Source organism: Gopherus flavomarginatus, chromosome 3, assembly GCF_025201925.1.
Source record: "Gopherus flavomarginatus isolate rGopFla2 chromosome 3, rGopFla2.mat.asm, whole genome shotgun sequence".
NCBI classification, from domain to species: domain Eukaryota; kingdom Metazoa; phylum Chordata; order Testudines; family Testudinidae; genus Gopherus; species Gopherus flavomarginatus.
The window spans coordinates 224,889,474-224,911,331 of NC_066619.1; the positions used below are offsets into that span (position 1 = coordinate 224,889,474).

Genomic DNA, 21,858 nt, shown 5'->3' on the forward strand with positions numbered 1-21,858 from the left:
CCTGCCACTATCTTCCCCTCCTTTTTTTCCTGACTTTCCCTCCCTCCCTTCTACAGCCCCTTTCCCTTCCATTTAGCTAACAGATTCCTAACAAAGTGCTACCCAAATAATTTAAATAACATACTCTCCTCCCTCCCATGCACAAACAACCCCCTGTCCCCAAAACCACAGAACTATTATGAACTTTTCAAACAATTAATTTGCTTATATGTTGTATCCTTGTTCCCCTAAGCTTTCTCTATCTTGTCTCTTTAGACTGTAAGCTTTTTACAACAGGGGTTGTCCCTTATTTAATGTTCAAACAGTGTTTAGTAGAATGGGGTCCCATTCTTGGTAGGCCCATAAGCTCTATCACATAATCAAATATCTAATAATAGAAGTGAGCAGTCTCTACACTCCGCTGGGCACAGGCTCTGTAATTGTTCCTGACCAAAGGTGGCTGGGGGAGAGAAGGGGTATGGGGAGAGAGATCCCCTTGCATTCTTGTCCTTGCACAAACTTGAGTAAGAACCAGGCACAATCTAACTCATATTTTTTCTTCCCTGCTGTACTGTGCTTGATTAGAATATATGCTCTCAATTTGACATATGCTTGTACAACTTAATGCAAATTCATCCAGCTCCAGTCATTTATTTGTCCAGATAACACATCTGAAATGTCAGTGGGCTTCTCTGAGGTTTATGGAAGTTATTAATATAGCAGCACAAGTGCTCCATGGTGAATATCTATCTATCTATCTATCCTAATTGTCTAATGTGGGTCATTAGCAGAGGCAATCTCAATTCTGTCATTTCCTAACTTGTAAGTGTTTGATTTTGTAACCTTAACATTTTAAATACTTTTCTGAATGTTAAGGTAATATTAAGGTTGCATGGTTAAGTACTCGACAGGAAATGATAGATTTAGGATGGTATATGAACCATAGTTCAGTCGTCTTATAACATCATTTGCATTAGGAGTTAGTCTTTTATTACTCTATATACTATTTCTCCAGTAATAGCATGAGCAATGCAGTGCACTAGCATTTTTAATGCTGCTCAAATTGCTAACAATTTGTTTGTTCTCAATTTGCTGCACATATAACAAATGATTTTCAGAATGTGGAAGTGAAACACAAAATAGAAATTGAGATCCTGACCTTTTGCTTGTTTGGCCAATAATAAAAAGATGGTCTAAGTGTAGATTAAAATGCACCATATGACAACACATTCTGCTGCATCTTATTTTTTGGATATTTCCCTGCTCCATTATTTATGTCGTCATGCATGGCTCATGTGTATAAACAATGTAAGTTATGCTATCTATTACAAGTGTAAAATCCCTATTATTTCCATCAAATGTTCTGTGAAAGTTATGCCTTAGTGCTTAGTTGATGAGAGAATCAAAAATATAGAGAAATCTTTCCTACCTAGTCACTCTTTGCAGAAATATAAATATATATTCCTAAAAATGAACTCAATTTTAGATTTATACTCTCACCAGAGACATACTATAATTTTTATTTTAAAGGCTTAAGGATTTTGTGGTGATCTAGGGTAAAAATACTATGCATATTTTTTTTCAGATTTAACCTAGAGAGAGAAGAGAGAGAAGTAAATGCTTTGTGTGATATTACACTGGTGTTAAGGTCATATATAGTATTACTCCCTCACTATGAGTTTGTTCTACACACTGTCCACTGAGAGGAGGATAGTGCATTATGGGTATGTCTACGCTGCAATTAAATACCCATGATGGGCCCATGTCAGCAGGCTCAGGATCATGGGGTTTGTGCTAAGATGCTGTTTAATTGAGGTGTAGACATTTGGGCTTGGGCTGCTACCTGGGTTCTAGGACCCTACGAGGTAGGGACATGCCAGCACTGCTTCTGTCTCCTCCACCTGCGCCTGTAGCCAGACAGAGCACCAAAGCATGGATGCTTTTACCCAGATTCTGGTGTGGGCTTGCAGAGACTGTAACTTGCAATTTCCGCTTACTGATATCCAGGCTGGGGGTGGCATCCAATGTGAAAGGTGCCTACTGGTGGAATCTCTCAGGCAGCAGGTGGGAGAGCTACAGGAGGAGGTGGCTAGGCTGAGGAACATCCATATCCATGAGCAATTCTTGGACAGTATCCATGTGGAGACAGCTGATGTAGCTGTCTCAGTTCACAGGACTACCGACACACCAGTGAAGGAGGAGATGCCTCAGGGTGTATCTGACACACCAGTGGAGGAGGAGGCTCAGGGTGGACACAGCCAGCTGGTTACTTCTAGCAGCAGGCAGTGCTCCACCCCTGCTGCAAACCCTCCTGCTATGGTAAAAGATAACCGTTATGCTCTTCTTGATACAGGAGAGAAGGAATCACCCCCAACAGTTAAGGAGGTGAAGCCTCATACCCCTAAGGCTGGGAGGTCTGCTGCCACCACTGATAATAAGAAACGTAGGGTAGTGGTGGTTGGAGACTCTCTGCTGAGGGGGACGGAGACACCCATCTGTCGCCCTGACCGTTCATCCCGGGAGGTATGCTGCCTGCCAGGGGCCCGTATTCGAGATGTTACAGAGGCATTGTCGAGGATTATCCGGCCTTCTGACTACTACCCCATGCTACTCATCCATGTGGGCACAAATGATACTGCGAGGTGTGACACTGAGCAGATCAAGAGTGACTACAGGGCTCTGGGAGTATGGGTTAAGGAGTTTGGAGCGCAGGTGGTATTCTCTTCGATTCTTCCTGTTGAAGGTAGGGGCCCGGGCAGAGACAGATGCATCGTGGAGGTGAATGCCTGGCTGCGAAGATGGTGTCACCAGGAGGGCTTTGGCTTCCTCGACCATGGGATGCTATTCGAGGAAGGACTGCTAGGCACAGATGGCGTTCATCTTTCGAAGAGGGGAAAGGCCTTATTTGCGCACAGACTGGCTAACCTGGTAAGGAAGGCTTTAAACTAGGTTCGACGGGGACAGGTGAGCAAACCCCACAGGTAAGTGGGGAACAAGACCTGGGAGATGGGTTGGAAACACGAGGGAGCATGGGCTATAATGGCAGTGAGGAAGGAGGGTCAGGGCAAAGCTGGGAGGCAAGATCAAACCAGTATCTTAGATGCCTATATACAAATGCAAGAAGTATGAGTAATAAGCAGGAAGAACTGGAAGTGCTAATAAATAAATACAACTATGACATTGTTGGCATTACTGAAACTTGGTGGGATAATACACACGACTGGAATGTTGGTGTGGATGGGTATAGTTTGCTCAGGAAGGATAGACAGGGGAAAAAGGGAGGACGTGTTGCCTTATATATTAAAAATGTACACACTTGGACTGAGGTGGAGATGGACATAGGAGACGGAAGTGTTGAGAGTCTCTTGGTTAGGCTAAAAGGGGTAAAAAACACGGGTGATGTCGTGCTGGGAGTCTACTACAGGCCACCTAATCAGGTGGAAGAGGTGGATGAGGCTTTTTTCAAACAACTAACAAAATCATCCAAAGCCCAAGATTTGGTGGTGATGGGGGACTTCAACTATCCAGATATATGTTGGGAAAATAACATTGCGGGGCACAGACTATCCAATAAGTTCCTGGACTGCATTGCAGACAACTTTTTATTTCAGAAAGTTGAAAAAGCTACTAGGGGGGAAGCTGTTCTAGACTTGATTTTAACAAATAGGGAGGAACTTGTTGAGAATTTGAAAGTAGAAGGAAGCTTGGGTGAAAGTGATCATGAAATCATAGAGTTTGCAATTCTAAGGAAGGGTAGAAGGGAATACAGCAGAATAGAGACAATGGATTTCAGGAAGGCGGATTTTGGTAAGCTCAGAGAGCTGATAGGTAAGGTCCCATGGGAATCAAGACTGAGGGGAAAAACAACTGAGGAGAGTTGGCAGTTTTTCAAAGGGACACTATTAAGGGCCCAAAAGCAAGCTATTCCGATGGGTAGGAAAGATAGAAAATGTGGCAAAAGACCACCTTGGCTTAACCATGAGATCTTGCGTGACCTACAAAATAAAAAGGCGCCATATAAAAAATGGAAACTAGGTCAGATTACAAAGGATGAATATAGGCAAATAACACAGGAATGCAGAGGCAAGATTAGAAAGGCAAAGGCACAAAATGAACTCAAACTAGCTATGGGAATAAAGGGAAACAAGAAGACTTTTTATCAATACATTAGAAGCAAGAGGAAGACCAAGGACAGGGTAGGCCCACTGCTCAATGAGGAGGGGGAAACAGTAACGGGAGACTTGGAAATGGCAGAGATGCTTAATGACTTCTTTGTTTCAGTCTTCACTGAGAAGTCTGAAGGAATGTCTAATATAGTGAATGCTTACGGGAAGAGGGTAGGTTTAGAAGAAAAAATAAAAAAGAGCAAGTAAAAAATCACTTAGAAAAGTTAGATGCCTGCAAGTCACCAGGGCCTGATGGAATGCATCCTAGAATACTCAAGGAGTTAATGGAAGAGGTATCTGAGCCTCTAGCTATTATCTTTGGGAAATCATGGGAGACAGGGGAGATTCCAGAAGACTGGAAGGGGGCAAATATAGTGCCCATCTATAAAAAGGGAAATAAAAACAACCCAGGAAACTACAGACCAGTTAGTTTAACTTCTGTGCCAGGGAAGATAATGGAGCAGGTAATTAAAGAAATCATCTGCAAACACTTGGAAGGTGGTAAGGTGATAGGGAATAGCCAGCATGGATTTGTAAAGAACAAATCGTGTCAAACCAATCTGATAGCCTTCTTTGATAGGATAACGAGCCTTGTGGATAAGGGAGAAGCGGTGGATGTGATATACCTAGACTTTAGTAAGGCATTTGATACGGTCTCGCATGATATTCTTATAGATAAACTAGGAAAGTATAATTTAGATGGGGCTACTATAAGGTGGGTGCATAACTGGCTGGATAACCGTACTCAGAGAGTAGTTGTTAATGGCTTCCAATCCTGCTGGAAAGGTATAACAAGTGGGGCTCCGCAGGGGTCTGTTTTGGGATCGGTTCTGTTCAATATCTTCATCAACGATTTAGATGTTGGCATAGAAAGTACACTTATTAAGTTTGCGGACGATACCAAACTGGGAGGGATTGCAACTACTTTGAAGGACAGGGTCAAAATTCAAAATGATCTGGACAAATTGGAGAAATGGTCTGAGGTAAACAGGATGAAGTTCAATAAAGACAAATGCAAAGTGCTCCACTTAGGAAGGAACAATCAGTTTCACACATACAGAATGGGAAGAGACTGTCTAGGAAGGAGTATGGCAGAAAGAGATCTAGGTGTCATAGTAGACCACAAGCTTAATATGAGTCAACAGTGTGATACTGTTGCAAAAAAAGCAAACATGATTCTGGGATGCATTAACAGGTGTGTTGTAAACAAGACATGAGAAGTCATTCTTCCGCTTTACTCTGCGCTGGTCAGACCTCAGCTGGAGTATTGTGTCCAGTTCTGGGCACCGCATTTCAAGAAAGATGTGGAGAAACTGGAGAGGGTCCAGAGAAGAGCAACAAGAAAGATTAAAGTCTTGAGAACATGACCTATGAAGGAAGGCTGAAGGAATTGGGTTTGTTTAGTTTGGAAAAGAGAAGACTGAGAGGGGACATGATAGCAGTTTTCAGGTATCTAAAAGGGTGTCATCAGGAGGAGGGAGAAAACTTGTTCACCTTAGCCACCAATGATAGAACAAGAAGCAATGGGCTTAAACTGCAGCAAGGGAGATTTAGGTTGGACATTAGGAAAAAGTTCCTAACTGTCAGGGTAGTTAAACACTGGAATAGATTGCCTAGGGAAGTTGTGGAATCTCCATCTCTGGAGATATTTAAGAGTAGGTTAGATAAATGTCTATTAGGGATGGCCTAGACAATATTTGGTCCTGCCATGAGGGCAGGGGACTGGACTCGATGACCTCTCGAGGTCCCTTCCAGTCCTGGAATCTATGAGTCTATGAGCTGTCAGTGAGATGCTGAAGCTGAAAGGACTAATGCAATCACTGGATACAGAAATAGGGAAATCTCAAGTAGGAGTAGAGAGGTTATTCTACCTCTGTATTTGGCAATGGTGTGACCACTGCTCATAGGTGCTGGAACTAGGAGTGTGGGGGGTGCTGTAGCACCCCCCGACTTGAAGTGGTTTTCATTATATACAGAGTTTACAGTTTGGTTCAATGACTCTCAGCACCCCCACTATACAAATTGTTCCAGCACCGATACTGCTGCTGGAACACTCTGTCCAGTTCTGGTGTCTACAATGTAAAAAGGAAAAGGATGTTGAAAAATTGGAGAGGGTTCAGAGAAGACCTACAAGAATGAACTTGTCTCACAGTGATAGATTCAAGGAGCTCCATCTATTTAGCTTAACAAAAAGAAGGTTAAGAGATGACTTGATCTCAGTCTGTAAGTACCTACATGGGGAACACATATTTGATAATGGGCTCTTCAATTTAGCAGAAAAAGGTGTAACATCATCCAGTGGCTGGAAGTTGAAGCTAGGCAAATTCAGACTGGTCATAAAATGTAACAGTGAGGGTAATTAACCATTGGAATAATTTATCAAGGGTCTTGGATTCTCCATTACTGATCATTTTTAAAATCAAGACTGGATGTTTTTCTAAAATATATGGTCTAGGAATTATTTTGGGGAAGTTCTGTGGCCCTGTGTTATATACAGGGATAACGGTCCCTTCAGGCTTTGGAATCTATGAGTTTTAACGTCTAAGCTGGACATTGGGTGTGGTGTAGTTGACACTCTTATCCCAGGTGATTCAGCAGCTAGTTTTGCAATGGCTGGCATCCTAAAATACTTAATGGAAGGTGAGATTTAATTGAAATTTGCAAATTGGGAGCAAAAACCTTGTTTTGAAAATTTAAAGCCTGCCAGCCATGCAATTATGTATAGTGTATATACAGTATGGTAAAAGCCAGTTTTATGAAATACTTTGTAAGTTTGTATTATTTGCAAAATCAGTATTGGGAGATATCACATATCCGCCATGATGAACAAAAATGAAAATATATAGTGTAGTAAAAATACCTGACAGAGGCTTTAACAAGAGGAACAATTCCTACTGTGTTTACTTCCCTGCTCACTCTCCAATCAGGGATTTGTCTCTAAAGTAGCAGAAAATAAAATACATGTTTTTTCACTTGTGGTTTTTGGACTGCTAGAGTGTACTTGGAACACATTTTCAAGCTTTTCTCTACACTAACAAGGAATATAAACTTTTTTTCATAATGAAAGCTGAGATCCTTATGGATTCACAAGCCTCTAGGTGGGGGTTTTAAGATCAAATATTCTGAGACTTGTGATAGAACTGCAACAGTTGGCAACACCAAATTGTATCAATACTTCAGCCATCACTAAATTCATTGTCAAAACTTACTTCAGTGGAATGACTCATGCAGTTAAAGGCACATGTGTCACTGGGCACTTCAGCAGGGTATCTTCATGGAAGAGACACTCTGCCCTCCATCTCCAGTCTCCTATACGATATCATCTTAGGCTCCACTGAAGAAACTGAGAAGGCACATGTCCTGGATAATCACTTCCCCTTCTATTATCTCACAGGTCTAAAAATAGTTCTACCATGGTTGACTGCAGGAATTACTTGTTTTACTTGCATCTTTATCAGTCATCGAGTAAAAAAGAAAATTATGAATAATGATTTGTCTAAAATTCAACTTGTTTTTGTCTGCTTACAAGTTAATAATATAAGTATCTCTTCACAAATTAATCTTATTATTCAAAAGAAATTATTTATCTGGGTTGTCTTGATTTCCACAGTACTAGTTCAAGATACATAAGGGGAAAATAACTTGACATTTTTAATATATGAAAGGATAGTAAAGTTAATAAATCAACATTTTAGAAAACTCTTTTCTTTATAAAAGACAAGGTTGTGGAGAAATCCTGTACAATGACAAATTCTATATTTCTTCTTAATTAATCTATGGGGAATACATTAGTACAGTGTTTGACCACTTAATATTAACTTGATTTTTGTACTGCAAAAAGAAAAAAATAGCTTTAAGGACAGCAGAAAAGAAAATAAGGTCAGAAAAATGTCTGGATATGTGAAAAAATATTAGACAGGCTCCTGGTTAGGCAAAGGCTACTTCATAAGTATTCATTTCATAGGAAATACTCATTTTCAAAGGGAATAAACATTTTTTTAAAAACATTAACAAAAATATCTGCATTGTACAAGTGTGAACTGAAATGTACACAAGTGAATTGCAACATGTCTGTAAAATTTACCCTATCTTGCCTCATTAGCATCTTGAGGCCCTTATTCAGCAAAGTACTTTTACCATATATTATGTACCATTGAATTCAATCCTGATTTTAGTGGAGGATTTGAATTCAGTGAGACTTAAGACCCTGTCTAAATGTTTTACTGAATTTGACAGTAGTCCCTTTTCCTGTGGCTAGTCCTCTTGTTTTTTTTAAAGTTAAGCACATACATAAATTCCTGGAGGGTCAGGGACTTGACTGTAAGCTCTTCAGGGCAAGGAACTTCTCTTACTATAAGTATATGCAGTACCTACCACAATGGAGGGCCTAATCTTGACCGAGGCCTCTAGATGTTACTATAATAAATATCATTAATAATAATAAAGAAGAACCAGACTAAATAATGCAGAGTCAATTTTGAGATAAAATGTGAAACTTACATTTTAGAATGAACACATTTTGGTGTGAATAACTGATTACAAAAATAAAGGTTAGGATTTAATGACATTTGTAACTGGAATTAGTTGCTATGCATTATCAGTCCCCTCTTCAATGCATGATTTATTTATTGGTTCTTCCAGGGCCCTGCACTTGAGGGAGACAGGAAAGGAAGTGTTCCACAGCTGCTCTGTTTGTGGGAGTAGCAAAAAGCTGCATAGCTACTTGCTCTGAGTAGGAAAATGGCTTGGTGCATTATAACAGTGTTGTGTCAAAGTGCACTCCTCAAGGCACCTCTTTTACCAAGTATTAATTAAAACCCTTGGAAAATTACCAACTTCACTAGTGCTAGTGATCGTCAAATCTTGAATCACAAACAGTCAGAGGAAATTGGTATGATCCAAATTTTAAAATGTATGTTTATTGGGATTTCAAGTTTTAAACATAACGTTCCTAATTTTAAAACCTACTGTGGAAGACTGAAAACTCCTAACAGTTAATGATACACCTCTACTTCTGGGAAGAAGAAAAGAATTCCATTACTGTGGGCCGTGGGCCCAAAAGGCACTGCCTCCTGTCTTTTCCTCATTGCATTTCAAGAAAACAGGTCTCACCCTGCTGATCCAGCTGGCATAATGGGAGAGATGTAGGATAACTCGTGGTCTTTTTATATAGCTTAAAGCCCTTGTTGTTTTGGAATCAGCTGGCATGGATCCAGATTTTGTGGGGAGTACTACTGGTTGTAGTGGGATTCCTATGAAATGCAGGAGGTCTGTGTTAGTGTATCCCAAGGTAAGATCCAAGCCTAAAATAAATGTGAAGTGGTGTATCTGGGCATATCTGGCACCCTATAGAAGGCCAGGGAGGCAGAGGTCCATGGAAGAAGTAGCAATGAACTGAAATCAAGTAGTGCATAGCTGCAATCTGTAGTGTCCCCAGGTTGGAACCCACAGGTAAAGTGGCATAAACTCCAAGAATTGGACAAGGCTGATCTGAAAGCCCAAACAAACAGCTGAATTTAAAGCCTCCAGAGCAGGGAGTGAAGACTTGAGTTAGGGCAAAGGGGCTGTTCATTTATTGGAATCTTTAATACCTTGGAAGGGGTTCATCTGGACTATGTGACTCAGCTGGAGGGCAAAGCCATTGAAGACCCACCAAGGTTGGCTGGCAGTTTGCAATGCGACTTGGGGGAGAAAAGGATTCCAGTACCACATAGAGCTGCTAGGAGGTGCTCAAGAAGTGAGTGCACCCCATCACAAGCAGTAAGGCCTGAAATTGCAGACTTAAAGCTGAAGCTGGATTCTTAGGCTGATCATAATGCACTCTATGTTGACCTTAAAAATAAAAATTCTAGGTATTATATGCAGGGCTGGCAGTACTGCCTATTATTAAGGTTGTCCAACACTGCCTATTAGACCCTGTTTTCATTTGCTTATAACTTTTCAAAAACTTAAACCCTCTGGGCATGGGTGGTGCATGAACTGCGAGCTGGGAGAGGCTAGCCCCTAGCCCCACCCCTTCCAGCTGAGTCTCCCCCTCCCCTCCTGGAGCCCAGAGAGCCCCCCCCAATTGTGGCCACTGCCTCAGTCCAACGGCTAGCCCCAAAGGAGCAGTGGGAGTGAGGGTGGGGCATGGCCCCACCCTCCCCAGCCCCGGAGGGCAGGCAGGGCTGGAGTTGGAGGACTGGACGGACACACAGGGAGTGTCACAGCAGGAGATGCGGTCATGCCTAGCTGTTTGGGAAGGCAAAGCCTTCCCCAGTCTATGCGACCCACCACCCATGCCTTTGGGGTGAAATTTTCCATGCTGGGTGTCTCTCAGGTTGAGCTTTTTTGAAAGTTTCATAATGGTTTAGCCACTTCCAATAACAAGGTTAGGGAAAATATATATATTTTTAATTAAACAAACCTGTGAATCTTTTCTATGAGAAAGTCTATTGCTGAGAATTTGGGCAGAGGGTTGGCCTTTGTGTCAAGAATGTGCCTTTTGCTGTTCCAGGGAAATTCTACCCAAATTTGGCCAAGTTATAAGCCTTTGAAAAATCTCAGTTCATATACGTTTAGCAGAGACTTCTTGGAGTTTCAGAACTTAACTCTTCAAAGGGTCTGTTCTTCCTGAGCATCCTGCAGAGCTTCACGGCTCTTGGATTGGGTTCTGACCAAACTGCACATGTGCCATACCTCAGAGTGATTGATGATCAGAGCTATAAAGATAAAACTGGATTTTCCCTGTAATTGCTGCTCTGCCTTGGGGTGGGACCAAGGACTAGAACTGAGAGTAAAGAGCCTGTCACTTGTGTTCTCTCAGTGACCTTCATGTTGGGATGTAGGCAGTGGAGAAGGAAGCCATCTGACTCAAATGAAGAGGGAACAAGATCTGCATGGAGGGAGGGAGAAGAATAGATTAAGATAAGGGGCATGATGAGACTGGGACTGGAGGTGATGGGTGAGGGAGAGAAACTATATTTGGAAGAAGTGGTTGGGGAAACTGGGGCTTGTTGGGTGAGGAGACTAGTCAAGTGAGAGGGGAGGCTGGGATGACTAGTAAAGGACACTGGGACTAAGAACTGAGGGTGGTGGTGGAAGAGGGGATGCTTGGACTGGCTGGGTAAGTAGACAGAGTCAGGGGAGAGAAATGGATTGGGTGCCAGGTTTTGAAGGGACACTGAGATTAGAAAAAGAGTGTGTGGGAGACTGGCTGGACAAGGAGACTGGAATCGGTAATCAGTAGAGGATGGAACAGAGGTTGGAGAAAAGGAGACAGATCTGATAAGAGGCTGGGGTGAAAGGAGAACTGGAACAAGGTGAACAAATATTATGACAAGGAGGTGGGGAGGGAGACTGCGATAGGATGTGGAGCCCAGGGCACAAGACTGGGAGTAGGAGCCAGTAGGGGTGTGGTGTGGGTGTGGGTGGGGGTGGGGGTGGAGGATGACCGGAGGTTGTGGGGAGGAGAAAGAGATTCGTTGAAGAACTAGGAGGGGGAAACTGGGACTGGCTGGACAAGGAGACAGAAGTCTTGGACTTTGGGGCAGAAGGTAAGAGGGAATGCCAGTGGGGGGAGGAAAGAAACCTCCCTTGATACCAGCCTCCATCACACATTTGTTACATTTTCGGACAAGCACCTTCATGCTTTTTCCTATGCTACCCCACATGCTTGGAAGGAACTTCTGGCCGAAGCTGGCTGGGCTATCCCCAATAATCTAACTCAGTTGCCATAGGAACAAAAACCATGACAACCAAATATACAACAATATCCATGAAGCTACTTCATTGTCCATCTCCAAATCCCTTATCAAAACCCTGCTTTGCCATGATGCCTACAAAAAACTGACTTGGTGTGCAGAAACGGTTGCCTATCACACTGACCAGTACTGTCTCATTGTTTCCTTGTACTTCCATCCCCATCTTTTGTTTCTCACCTTATTCTTAGATTGTATCCCTTGGGACAGGGACCATCCTTTTGTTCTGTTCATGCAGCACCTAGCGTAAGGGAGTCCTGGCCTATGACTAGGGCTCTTAGCTATTATGGTAATACAAATAATAATACAGACACCAGCATCCTTCAACACACAACCTTGATTTATCCCCAGAGCAAGTTTATCCTATGCACTGACAGAGTCGGGGGAAAAAAAATGTGATCCTGTAATTAAAGGCTGTGTCATATTGCATAAGCACAAGGAAGTTGAATTAAGTTTGCAGAGACAACCTTAATTCTGATATTTCCTATTTTTTCTTTGATTAATCCCATCAGTTTTTGTTTTCTCCCAACCCTTCACCTATGTTTTAGGTTCAGCATTAACATGATTATTACCTGCTTGTAATATAGAGAAGTGCATGGCAGGAGAGGACAAAAGTGGAGTTGAGGGCAAATAAAGTAATGGTTCAAATCATGCAGAAACAAATGTATGGATGTGATGGTGACTGTTAGATCTCATTAGCAAGATATTCACATCTCTCCACAAAGGACTTTATATGGAGGGGAAAGAGGTGGAAAGAAAACCCTTCAGCTAAGGATCAGTGTGATTCAAGGAGTTTCTAGCAACTGACAGGGATGTGAATGAATAGTGGCATATTTTAAAGAAGACATCTAAACTTCCTTAACTGATGAATATCTGTACATAGAGGTTTAAGAAAACTGAAATGGAAACATGGGCCCTAATCCTACAAACACTTATGCATGTCTGCAATTTGTGATAATGACAAAGTCAAGGTTGCTACTTCTGTGTGCAAAATTAAATATGTGCTTGCAGGTTTGGTGCTATGGCTGGCATATTTGTAAGCAGTTTCTACAAGTGATTTAACAAATCACCATTTTCTGCTGTGCTGCTCCCATCAGGCTGATTCTTTGCTTTAGTGATCAGATGCTCTTGGCTTCACTCTATTATCATCTCTCTCATTTTAGCTCAATTTAATTTCTTAAAAATGGGAGGAATTTATTATCCCAGTTAAAATGGGGTATATTTGCTTTCTCTGGTGGTGGCATCATTCATTGGTGGGAGAGGTGAGACTGGGGAATGTGAACCAAGTAGCATCCATGAGAAACTCCCCCCCCCAATTAAAATACAAAGCTTTTTAATTTTTTTTGAAGCTCGAACCCCCAGTCTCCCATCCCTCAGGCCCTTTATCTGTGGTGCCACGACTAGCCTATAAATAGCAGAATTATATCTGAATTGTACACATGTTTACACTTTTGTTCAAAGCCTACTTGGGGAAATACTGAATTGCTCTTTTAGTCTTTGTTCAATCAGCATCATCCATTCTTTATCATGTAAATTACAGTCCAGTAATTAAGCACTTACTTCTGATGGTGCTATATTGAAAATTATATATATATATATTTGGTTAATGTCAAAGTTAGTGACGAAAATTAGAGGTGTGAGAAGAGTTATCAGAACTACTTTGGTGCATACAAAAACATGGAAAGCCCTTTTGTACGTAAAGGTTTAGGCCACAATTCTGGAAAGACTTATGCAAGCTCTTAATTATGAGTGTATGAATAGTCCCACTTATGTCAATGTGACTATTTGCATGTCCTTAACTGTAAGCACACAAATCTTTGCAATTTTATAGCCTCACAGCCTGAGCCCTACTCACCCAAGCCAGCTGACCCTGGGCTAGCTTCCAGTGTTTTATTGCAGTGTAGATACACCCACTTCTACTGTGGACTAGCTTTAATAATGTTTTTCACATATTCCCAGTTTACAAGTATTATTTTGTTAGACTTCACCATACTCCTGTGAACCTTAATATTACTTCTCTCATTGGAGAGATGGAAAAACAGAGGTTCAGGTAGTAAATGACTTGCCTTAGGTCATATAACAAGTCAGACCTTGGTCTGTCATTGACTCAAAGTCTTCTGAATGCCCTGCCTTATTTCTAATCCACTACTGTGCCTGCCAGGTAAGTCCCTTTGGTGGCAATCATCACCTGTGGTATTCAATGGGAGCCCTTCAGCTCATGTCAGTATGCAATGGAATTCACCCCAAAACTGTGTCTTACAAATTGGGAAATCAATACATTAATTGAAGTTAAGATGTCCACAGCCATGAGCTGGTAGGGTTCTTCTCCTGTTTCTAACTGTAGATATGTATTACCCCTTTAAAAGCCAGACTGGAGCATACAACCTGCAACCTGAGGATAATCAAGAAGTCTCCCTGCCCAACCCCTGTATTGAGCTATTTAAGGAGGACCAGAAAGCAGAGCAGGGAGAGGGGAATAAGAGTCATGCGGGCTGCAGTGGTTGAGGGTCTCTTGCTCAGGATCCAGGACACTGGCCAAACTTAACTCAGACTTTGTTTTGTGAATATTAATTTTAAGAACTCTGAACTAGGGTACTGATGAACTGTTTATTGTAATTACACCTGTCCTGAGACCTTATTAAAAGCAGACATGTTGTTTGGTTAGTGTTGTTGGCTTCTCCTTGCCTTAGGTTCAATTTAACAGCCAACAGTGCCCCCAGCTGCAAACTAAGGCAGGGCATACCTGCAGTCCCACAGGGGCAGGGGAAGTGGTGGCGTGCAGGGCTGGCACATGCCTTTACAACCAGTCACTACAGGTTCTGTCACTCACTTGTTGCGTAACCTCAATTAATCACATATCCTTTTTTGAGGCCTTGTTTCTCCATATATTAAATTAGTATGAATTTAACTGGGAGGGTGGGATTTCCAATGAATATTTCATCCCACACTCATAAAAATGTTACGTGATTTTCCTAACTTTCTTTTCAAGAAGGTTCAGCACCTATCTTTAGTTTGAATGAATAGGAGGATTAGCTGTTGGGCAAACTGGAGGAGGGGGAAGAAGGAAATTGTCTGAGAGCTCATCAACAAGGCAATATAAAAGGAACATGGGGCGGGGAGGGGCTTGAAGGGCCAGGCACCCTGGAGAGAAGCAGTGGAGACAAGTACTTCATTAGCAAGATAGTTTTAAATGAACCTCACCAACTTTTTTCTATCTGCTCGAGGCTACTTTAGAGTGTGTAACTCCGCTGCTACTCACCATTGTTTTTAGCCTCTGAGTAAAGGCACAGGGTGAAACTCCTGGCTTCACTGAAGTCAATGGCAAAACTCCCATTGACTTGGCAGAGGTCAGGATTCTACCCAATGAGTTCTTCCCATATCCCAACCAAGTTAGTTTCACCGTGGTCACTTGCATAGCCCACGGTTTCCAGATTAGTTTTCCTCATCCTCCCAACAAATACTTCAAGTGGACTAGGTGCATCCTTTCCAATTTAACTAGGTGACCAACAAAATTGAGAAAATCTTGTCCCTTAACTTATAAATTCCTTTCGTATAAAAAACATGACAAGTTCATAACATAAGCCCAAGAAATATCTGAAACTCCCAAAGGAGAAACATTCAGGGGGAGTGGAGAGAGAACAAAACTCATAAAAGACACATTTCAAAGAAATTGAGAGCTCTGAAAAGATTTGCATTCCTTTTATAAATTCACAATAGCATGCCTCTATCTCTAGGGGGAAAATATTTGAATAAAATGTATCATTCCATACTGTATTCACAACAGAGAAGCAATAACATTCTCCAGCATGCAAATGTAAGCATCAGTCATTCCCAATTATTGCAGAACCTGTTGCAGAAGAAAACTTCCAAATGAATTTACTTGCTAAAGGGAAAAAATGTAGGGGTGGGGACAAGGCTGTTCTTAGTCATATTTTCCCTAGAATGCTCCAGTATTATATGGGCCCTCAGGCAAACACGTGCACAATACTACAGATTCATATGAAGCATAGAATTTGCAATAGTTCTTCCAAAATGTGCAAGGCTTTATGCAAACAGGCAGTCTTGTATAGGATGTATTTATAAAACTGTTTTTAATTTTAGCTCAAGTGGTGGATTATGAATGAATAAATGAAATACTGCCAACTTTTCATGTCACATCACTAACTATGATTCTCTTCTTGGGTAATGGTATTCTGAAGCTAGCAAAATCTGTATTGTTGTTGTACACAGAGACCCAAAACAGATGAGAACTGAAAAAGGAGATCTTTTTATTCTGGTGCAGGTTCACATAGACAACTAATCAGCCTTGGAAGAACTTCTTCTCACACATGCCCTCAACCTCCTGGAGCATGCTTATGGGTTCTAACAGTAAAATAGCTATTCTCACATTGGCCACCTGCTGGCAATAAGAATAACAAATATCTACAATTTCCTTACACTTCTCCTCCTTTAAATCATTAATACTATAACAACAAAATATCCCAGCTAAAAGGTTGGAGTAGATTACCCTAATCTTCAAGCAATTAAAAGGATTATTCTGCCCTCTCTATCATATTTACCTTACTATTACAAATCCAAATTTAGGAAATCATCTGGACTGGCACAATGGAAACATCTGTGGTCCTTGATCAGTAACAGGTGCATAATGGCTTTCTGATAATAGTTGTAGTATTAGATAATACTATTATCAGATAGTAGGCTCAGTTGTAGAGGAGGGCATTATGTATACCCCAATCCATTTTGAATGAACATCAACTATTATAAATATGCTTTCCTCATAAATGGACCAGCATAGTCTACATGAAGCCTCACCTATGGTCACTGAGGCCACCTCACTAATGGCCCATACTTTCTCCTCTACCTGATGTAAGCCAGTTACATTAATTTTGTGTCCCAGGTAAATGACTTCAGCAGCCTGAAAAATACACATCTCCCTCTTATGGTGCATGCCTGCATCGGTCAATGTTTGAAGTACCACTTCGAGCTTTGCAAGTGTTCTGAGTCAGATTCCACTGTAATCAGGATATCAAGGTATACGCAGGCATGTGGCATGTCTTGGAATAAATTGTCCATTGCTCTTTGAAAAATACTTGCAGCTGCTAACACTACACTACAAATGGGAGCTAGTTGTAATGAAACAACCCTTTGGGAGCACTGATAATTACATAGGGTTTAGATCCATTGTCCAGAGAGATTTAGAGGTATGCGTTACTTAGATTGGCTTTTTATTTGTACTTATATTTTCCAAAGTCCTTTGTCTCTGTTTCAGGAACCAGGATGGCTTCCTGGGGCTACAGCCTCCGTCTCCTGGTCATGAGCATTAAGTGGACATCTCTGCCACTTGCCAGTTTGATGGCATTGTTTACCTTCTATATAAATATATTTTCATTATATCTGGCCTCACCTTACTTAATTTACATTGGCTACACAGTCAAACACAGTATTCTTTTGTCTGGGACAGGCTGCACTTAGGCACTGCTTGCCAAACACATTTTGAAAACATATTTCTAACAATCATCTAGTGTTCTTTATACACCACCTGTGCATACACCACACAATAATATTAACGAGCAGAGTTTTATAATTTGCATATGACACCTTCCATGATACCTTTTAGATATAGATTTTGACAACAGTGAGATGGGCCAATGAGTGTGTCAGCCTGATGTGAGTTATGGTATGGTGTGTCCTCTGCTTGTTGGAATTAAGGTGCTCCTTCTTCACAGTCTTCCTGTTCCATGGAAACATTTTCTGAATTAACTTTTTTTGGCTATCTTCTATATTAGTAGGAAACAGAATAGTTTAGTCTCTTTCACTGTCAACACCTCCAAGACTGATCAACTAAGAATCAGCTGTGAGGGTCATTTTCCTTTTTAAGAAAGTCTAGCATGACTCCTTGGGTGGGATCCATGAAGGGACTAGGCTTTGCAGCACTGAGTGATACAGTGCCTAACTTCTGGGTGCCTTAAAAAGTCACAGGAATAGCACTGTGATCCACAAAGCTGAGTTAGGCACTTAGGCTCCCCATACAACAAATGGGGGGAGAAAGGGGCCTTAGAATGCAATCTATAAAAAACCCCAACATGATGGGTGTGGGCTGCCTAAGATAGCCAAAGGGAAGTACTGATGAAAGGGTATGTGCTAAGCTCCACCCCTCTCTGAGATTGTTACCTAAATCCAGTCTTCAGAAAAGTGTCTGTCTCTGAGATCCATGAACAGAACCCACTGCCTGCAGCCAGGCAATTTAGGCCCTATGTTAGATGCCTACCCCACACCACACACACAGGCTGGAAGAGAAGCCACTCACAACTTTCAGCTCAGTGGTTTGAGCAATTGCCTGGGCTGTGGGAGACTAAGGTTAATTTCTCCCCTCCTTCTCCTGATGTAGAGAAGGTATTTGAACTTGGGTATCTGACATTTCAGGAGAGTGCCCTAGCTTCTGAGCTATGGGATAATCCGGTGCAGGGCTCCCTCAATCTTTCTTGTTGAATCTGTTCCACTGTGGATAAATAATGAGAGTGAGTGGAGCAGAGGAACTGGGTACTCCCACAATGCAGATGAGTGCCCTAGCCATTGGACTACTATCCTCCCATCGTCCCCTGGTTCATGAATCACTCTGGGGCTTAGACAGGAGATAGGCATCCAGATGCCTAGAGGGAAACAGCAGTGTGAATGCCCCAGGGTCTAAAACCTAGGTGCCTAGGAAAGTTTTACAGTGAAAAGTTAAATGCGGATTGAATTTAGGCTCTTACAGGGATATGCAGCAGCCAAGTGAGAGTTTTGTGGATGGCAGTAGTGCCACACATGGGGACATAGGCATCTAACTTTGGCAACTAAGTTGCTTTGTGGAGTTCACCCCTTGTGCCTCCATCTCCCCCCACCCTTCTCCAGAGGAAATACTAAAATTTGAATGGTTTGTACAAACTAGAGGAGTTCTTCTGAGGCATGCTGGTACAGAACTCTGTGGGCTTTTAGAGGAGAAAGTGACTAAAGACTAATAACCATGAATGAAAATACAGGGAGAATTTTAGGAAATAACGAAGACTGAAACTTATTCTAGGCATCAGGATGAGTACCTAGAATCATAGAAATGTAAGACTGGACCTCATTAGGTTATCTAGTCCAGTCCCCTTCACTCAAGGCAGGACTACATAATAACTAGAACATCCCTGATGGGTGATTGTCTAACCTGTTCTTGAAAATCTTCAGTGACTGAAATTCCACTACCTCTCTGTTCCAGTGCTGAACTACCTGACAGTAGTTAAGTTTTTCCTAATGTCCAACCTAAAGCTCCCTTGCTTCAATTTAAGCCCTTTGCTTCTTGTCACATTCTCAAAGGTTAACAAGAATAATTTTTCACCCTCCTTGTAACAGCCTTTCAGGTAGTTGAACACTGTTATGTTCCCTTTCAGTCTTCTCTTCTCCAGACAAAACAAACCCAGTGTTCTCTATCTTTCCTCACAGGTTATGTTTTCTAAACCTTTAATCATTTTTGTTGCTCTTCTCTGGACTTCCTGCAATTTGTCCACCTCTTTCCTGAAATGTGGCATTCAGAACTGGACACAGTACTCCACTTGAGGCCTTATCAATGCAGAATAAAATAGAAGAATTGCTTTTCTTTTACTTACAACACTTCTGTAGATACATTCCTGAATGATGTCCCCTTTTTTGCATTGGTATTACACTGTTGACTCATATTTGTGACTTGTTGACTGTTGACTTGTGATCTACTGCAACCCACTCCCTTCCCCCGATCCCCTTTCTAGGCAGTAGTTTTCCATTTTGCATGTGTGCAATTCATTGTTCTTTCCTAAGTGGAGTACTTTGCATTTATCCTTATAGAATTTCATCCTATTTACTTCAGACCATTCCTTCAGTTTGTCCAGATCATTTTGAATTTTAATCCTAACTTTAATCTCTTTGTATCATAAAGCTGCAGAGATGTGCTCCTACACAACACTGCATATTAATAGATCTTTTGGAATCTTGGCTGTAATTACAAGAACTCATAAAATAAAACAGTATATACAATGTGTGTGTGTGAGATATATATCATTTGATTGTATCCATCGCTCACCTGTCACATGTTGCTTCTCATAGGTTGTAAATTATCTGGACAGAAGCTGAGTCCTTCTTTGTGCAGTGCCTCACACAGTAGGGTCCCAATCCTGTTCCAATCTAACTGCTTAATCACAATGACTGATGTGTCTTAAAATGTTACATAATTTAGGTCTTAATGTTTTAATTTATTTCTTATTCCACTGTATAATTATCAACCATTTATAATTTGTAAAAACAAAATAAACAAATCATCACCCTGTTAAATGTTATCAAATTTTGCTTCAGGAAAAGACTCGCTATAATAAAGAAAAATAATTCTATCTGTCAGGAAACTGATTTTCTCAGATACTTCTCAAATCTCAGAGATTATGTGTAGCCAGATGAGCTGAATTATTTAATGAAGACTGTCAAGCAACTACCACAGTGATCACTAGTTGCTTTTTGGACTCCAAGCACATTCTTTGCTAGTGTCCAGAAATTCTACAGGTAATATATTTGACATTAAATGCTTTCCCCTGAAATCAAAGAAAATGTAATCAGTCTTATTCATCACACAATCTTCAGAACTGTTCTCTCCTCTGACAAATGGAATTGTAGAGCTAATTTGGTTTTGAGACCCACATAGGTGTAGTCACATAAAGGTATAAGACTGAGTAAATCTTGAAAATCTAGCTGTTAGAGTTAGTAAAAAAATCATGACTTAAAAAAGTGGACAAATTGCTTTTTTGGCCTTAAAATAAAATTATGAAAAATGGAAAACAAAAATTAGCCTTCGTTTGGTTCATTGTTCTTGCTGATTTCCCCTCTTTTACCCCTTTGATCTTCCACACCAATATTTTTCAAAATCAGTTTTTTTGACAAATATTTTTGTAGAAAATTCCAAATAAACAAAAAATTCTCCTTTTTCAAAACCTGGGAAATGAAAAATTTGACATGATTTCCTCTCTATCCATTTTCAGCCAACTCTATTATCCTATACTGTTGGAAAGCACTGCATCTTAGTTTAGGCCAAAAGCCTCTGCACAGGGGAGTCATGAATGCACGTTCTGTGAGGGCCTTAGAGCACATCCCCCTTCCGCTCACCAAAAGTAGAAGACTGGTCTTTGGTAAAGTAGAGATGATGCACCTAAGCAAACCAATGTAGGCATAGACTGGTTCATATCATTCTAATTGCTCAACAGAGGGCAAAATATTCCATCTTGAGATGCACATGTATACATTTCCATGCTGTGGGTGACTGAGTTATTTTAGGAACCATGGTCCAAATTCACTTCTCTTTTCAATTGGTGCACCTCAGTTGGAATCAATGAGGTTGCACTAGTGTAACTAAAAAGGATAATTTGGATGTAGATGCATTTGGACATAGTTAAAAGTTACATTCATTTATATTTGAGTGTCTAGCGTAAATGCTTATAGGATGTAAATTTTAAAATCACTTTCTATGCGTATTTGAGCATACAAGCAAATGTAATGCTGACAGAAGGTGGGATTGCACCTGAGACCTCTGGAGCTTAGTGTATGAGCTGCTACGGTATGAGCTAAAAGCCAACTGCCTGTTTGTTTAGTTAAGGCTGTAGAGCAAACTCATTAAAACCTCTGTTTCTCTTTCTCCACCCCACTGCTAGATGGGACAGAACACCACATCCATGAGGTGTGTGGGTTACACAAGCATTAATTAATCAATGCTAGTAAAACCCTGAGCCCATGAATATCTGTGAACATTATACATGAGGGGTGCAAATATGGTCAGAATGAATGAATGTATACTTTCAAATGAGAATTTGTGGTAAAGCTATTGCAGTATTTTCCCCAGCTCTATTAAGAATGAATGTATTGTTCTTTTACTGTTTGCTGCTTTTGCCTGTGCTCATCATAATGAATTCTGTTGTAATTATGTTATGAGGAACAAGGGC

At 41.0% G+C, this 21,858-nt stretch overlaps 1 protein-coding gene across 1 annotated transcript in view; it reads left to right on the forward strand.

Moving 5' to 3' along the window:
- Positions 1 to 3,391: 3,391 nt before the first annotated feature.
- The window catches only part of LOC127048294 (uncharacterized), a 991,921-nt gene continuing 973,454 nt past the window's right edge, over positions 3,392 to 21,858 (forward strand). Inside the window, exon 1 of the mRNA XM_050948001.1 lies at positions 3,392 to 4,438. Coding sequence (XP_050803958.1) covers positions 3,486 to 4,352 — 867 coding nt within the window. The 5' untranslated portion in view covers positions 3,392 to 3,485 and the 3' untranslated portion in view covers positions 4,353 to 4,438. The remainder of the gene's footprint in view (positions 4,439 to 21,858) is intronic.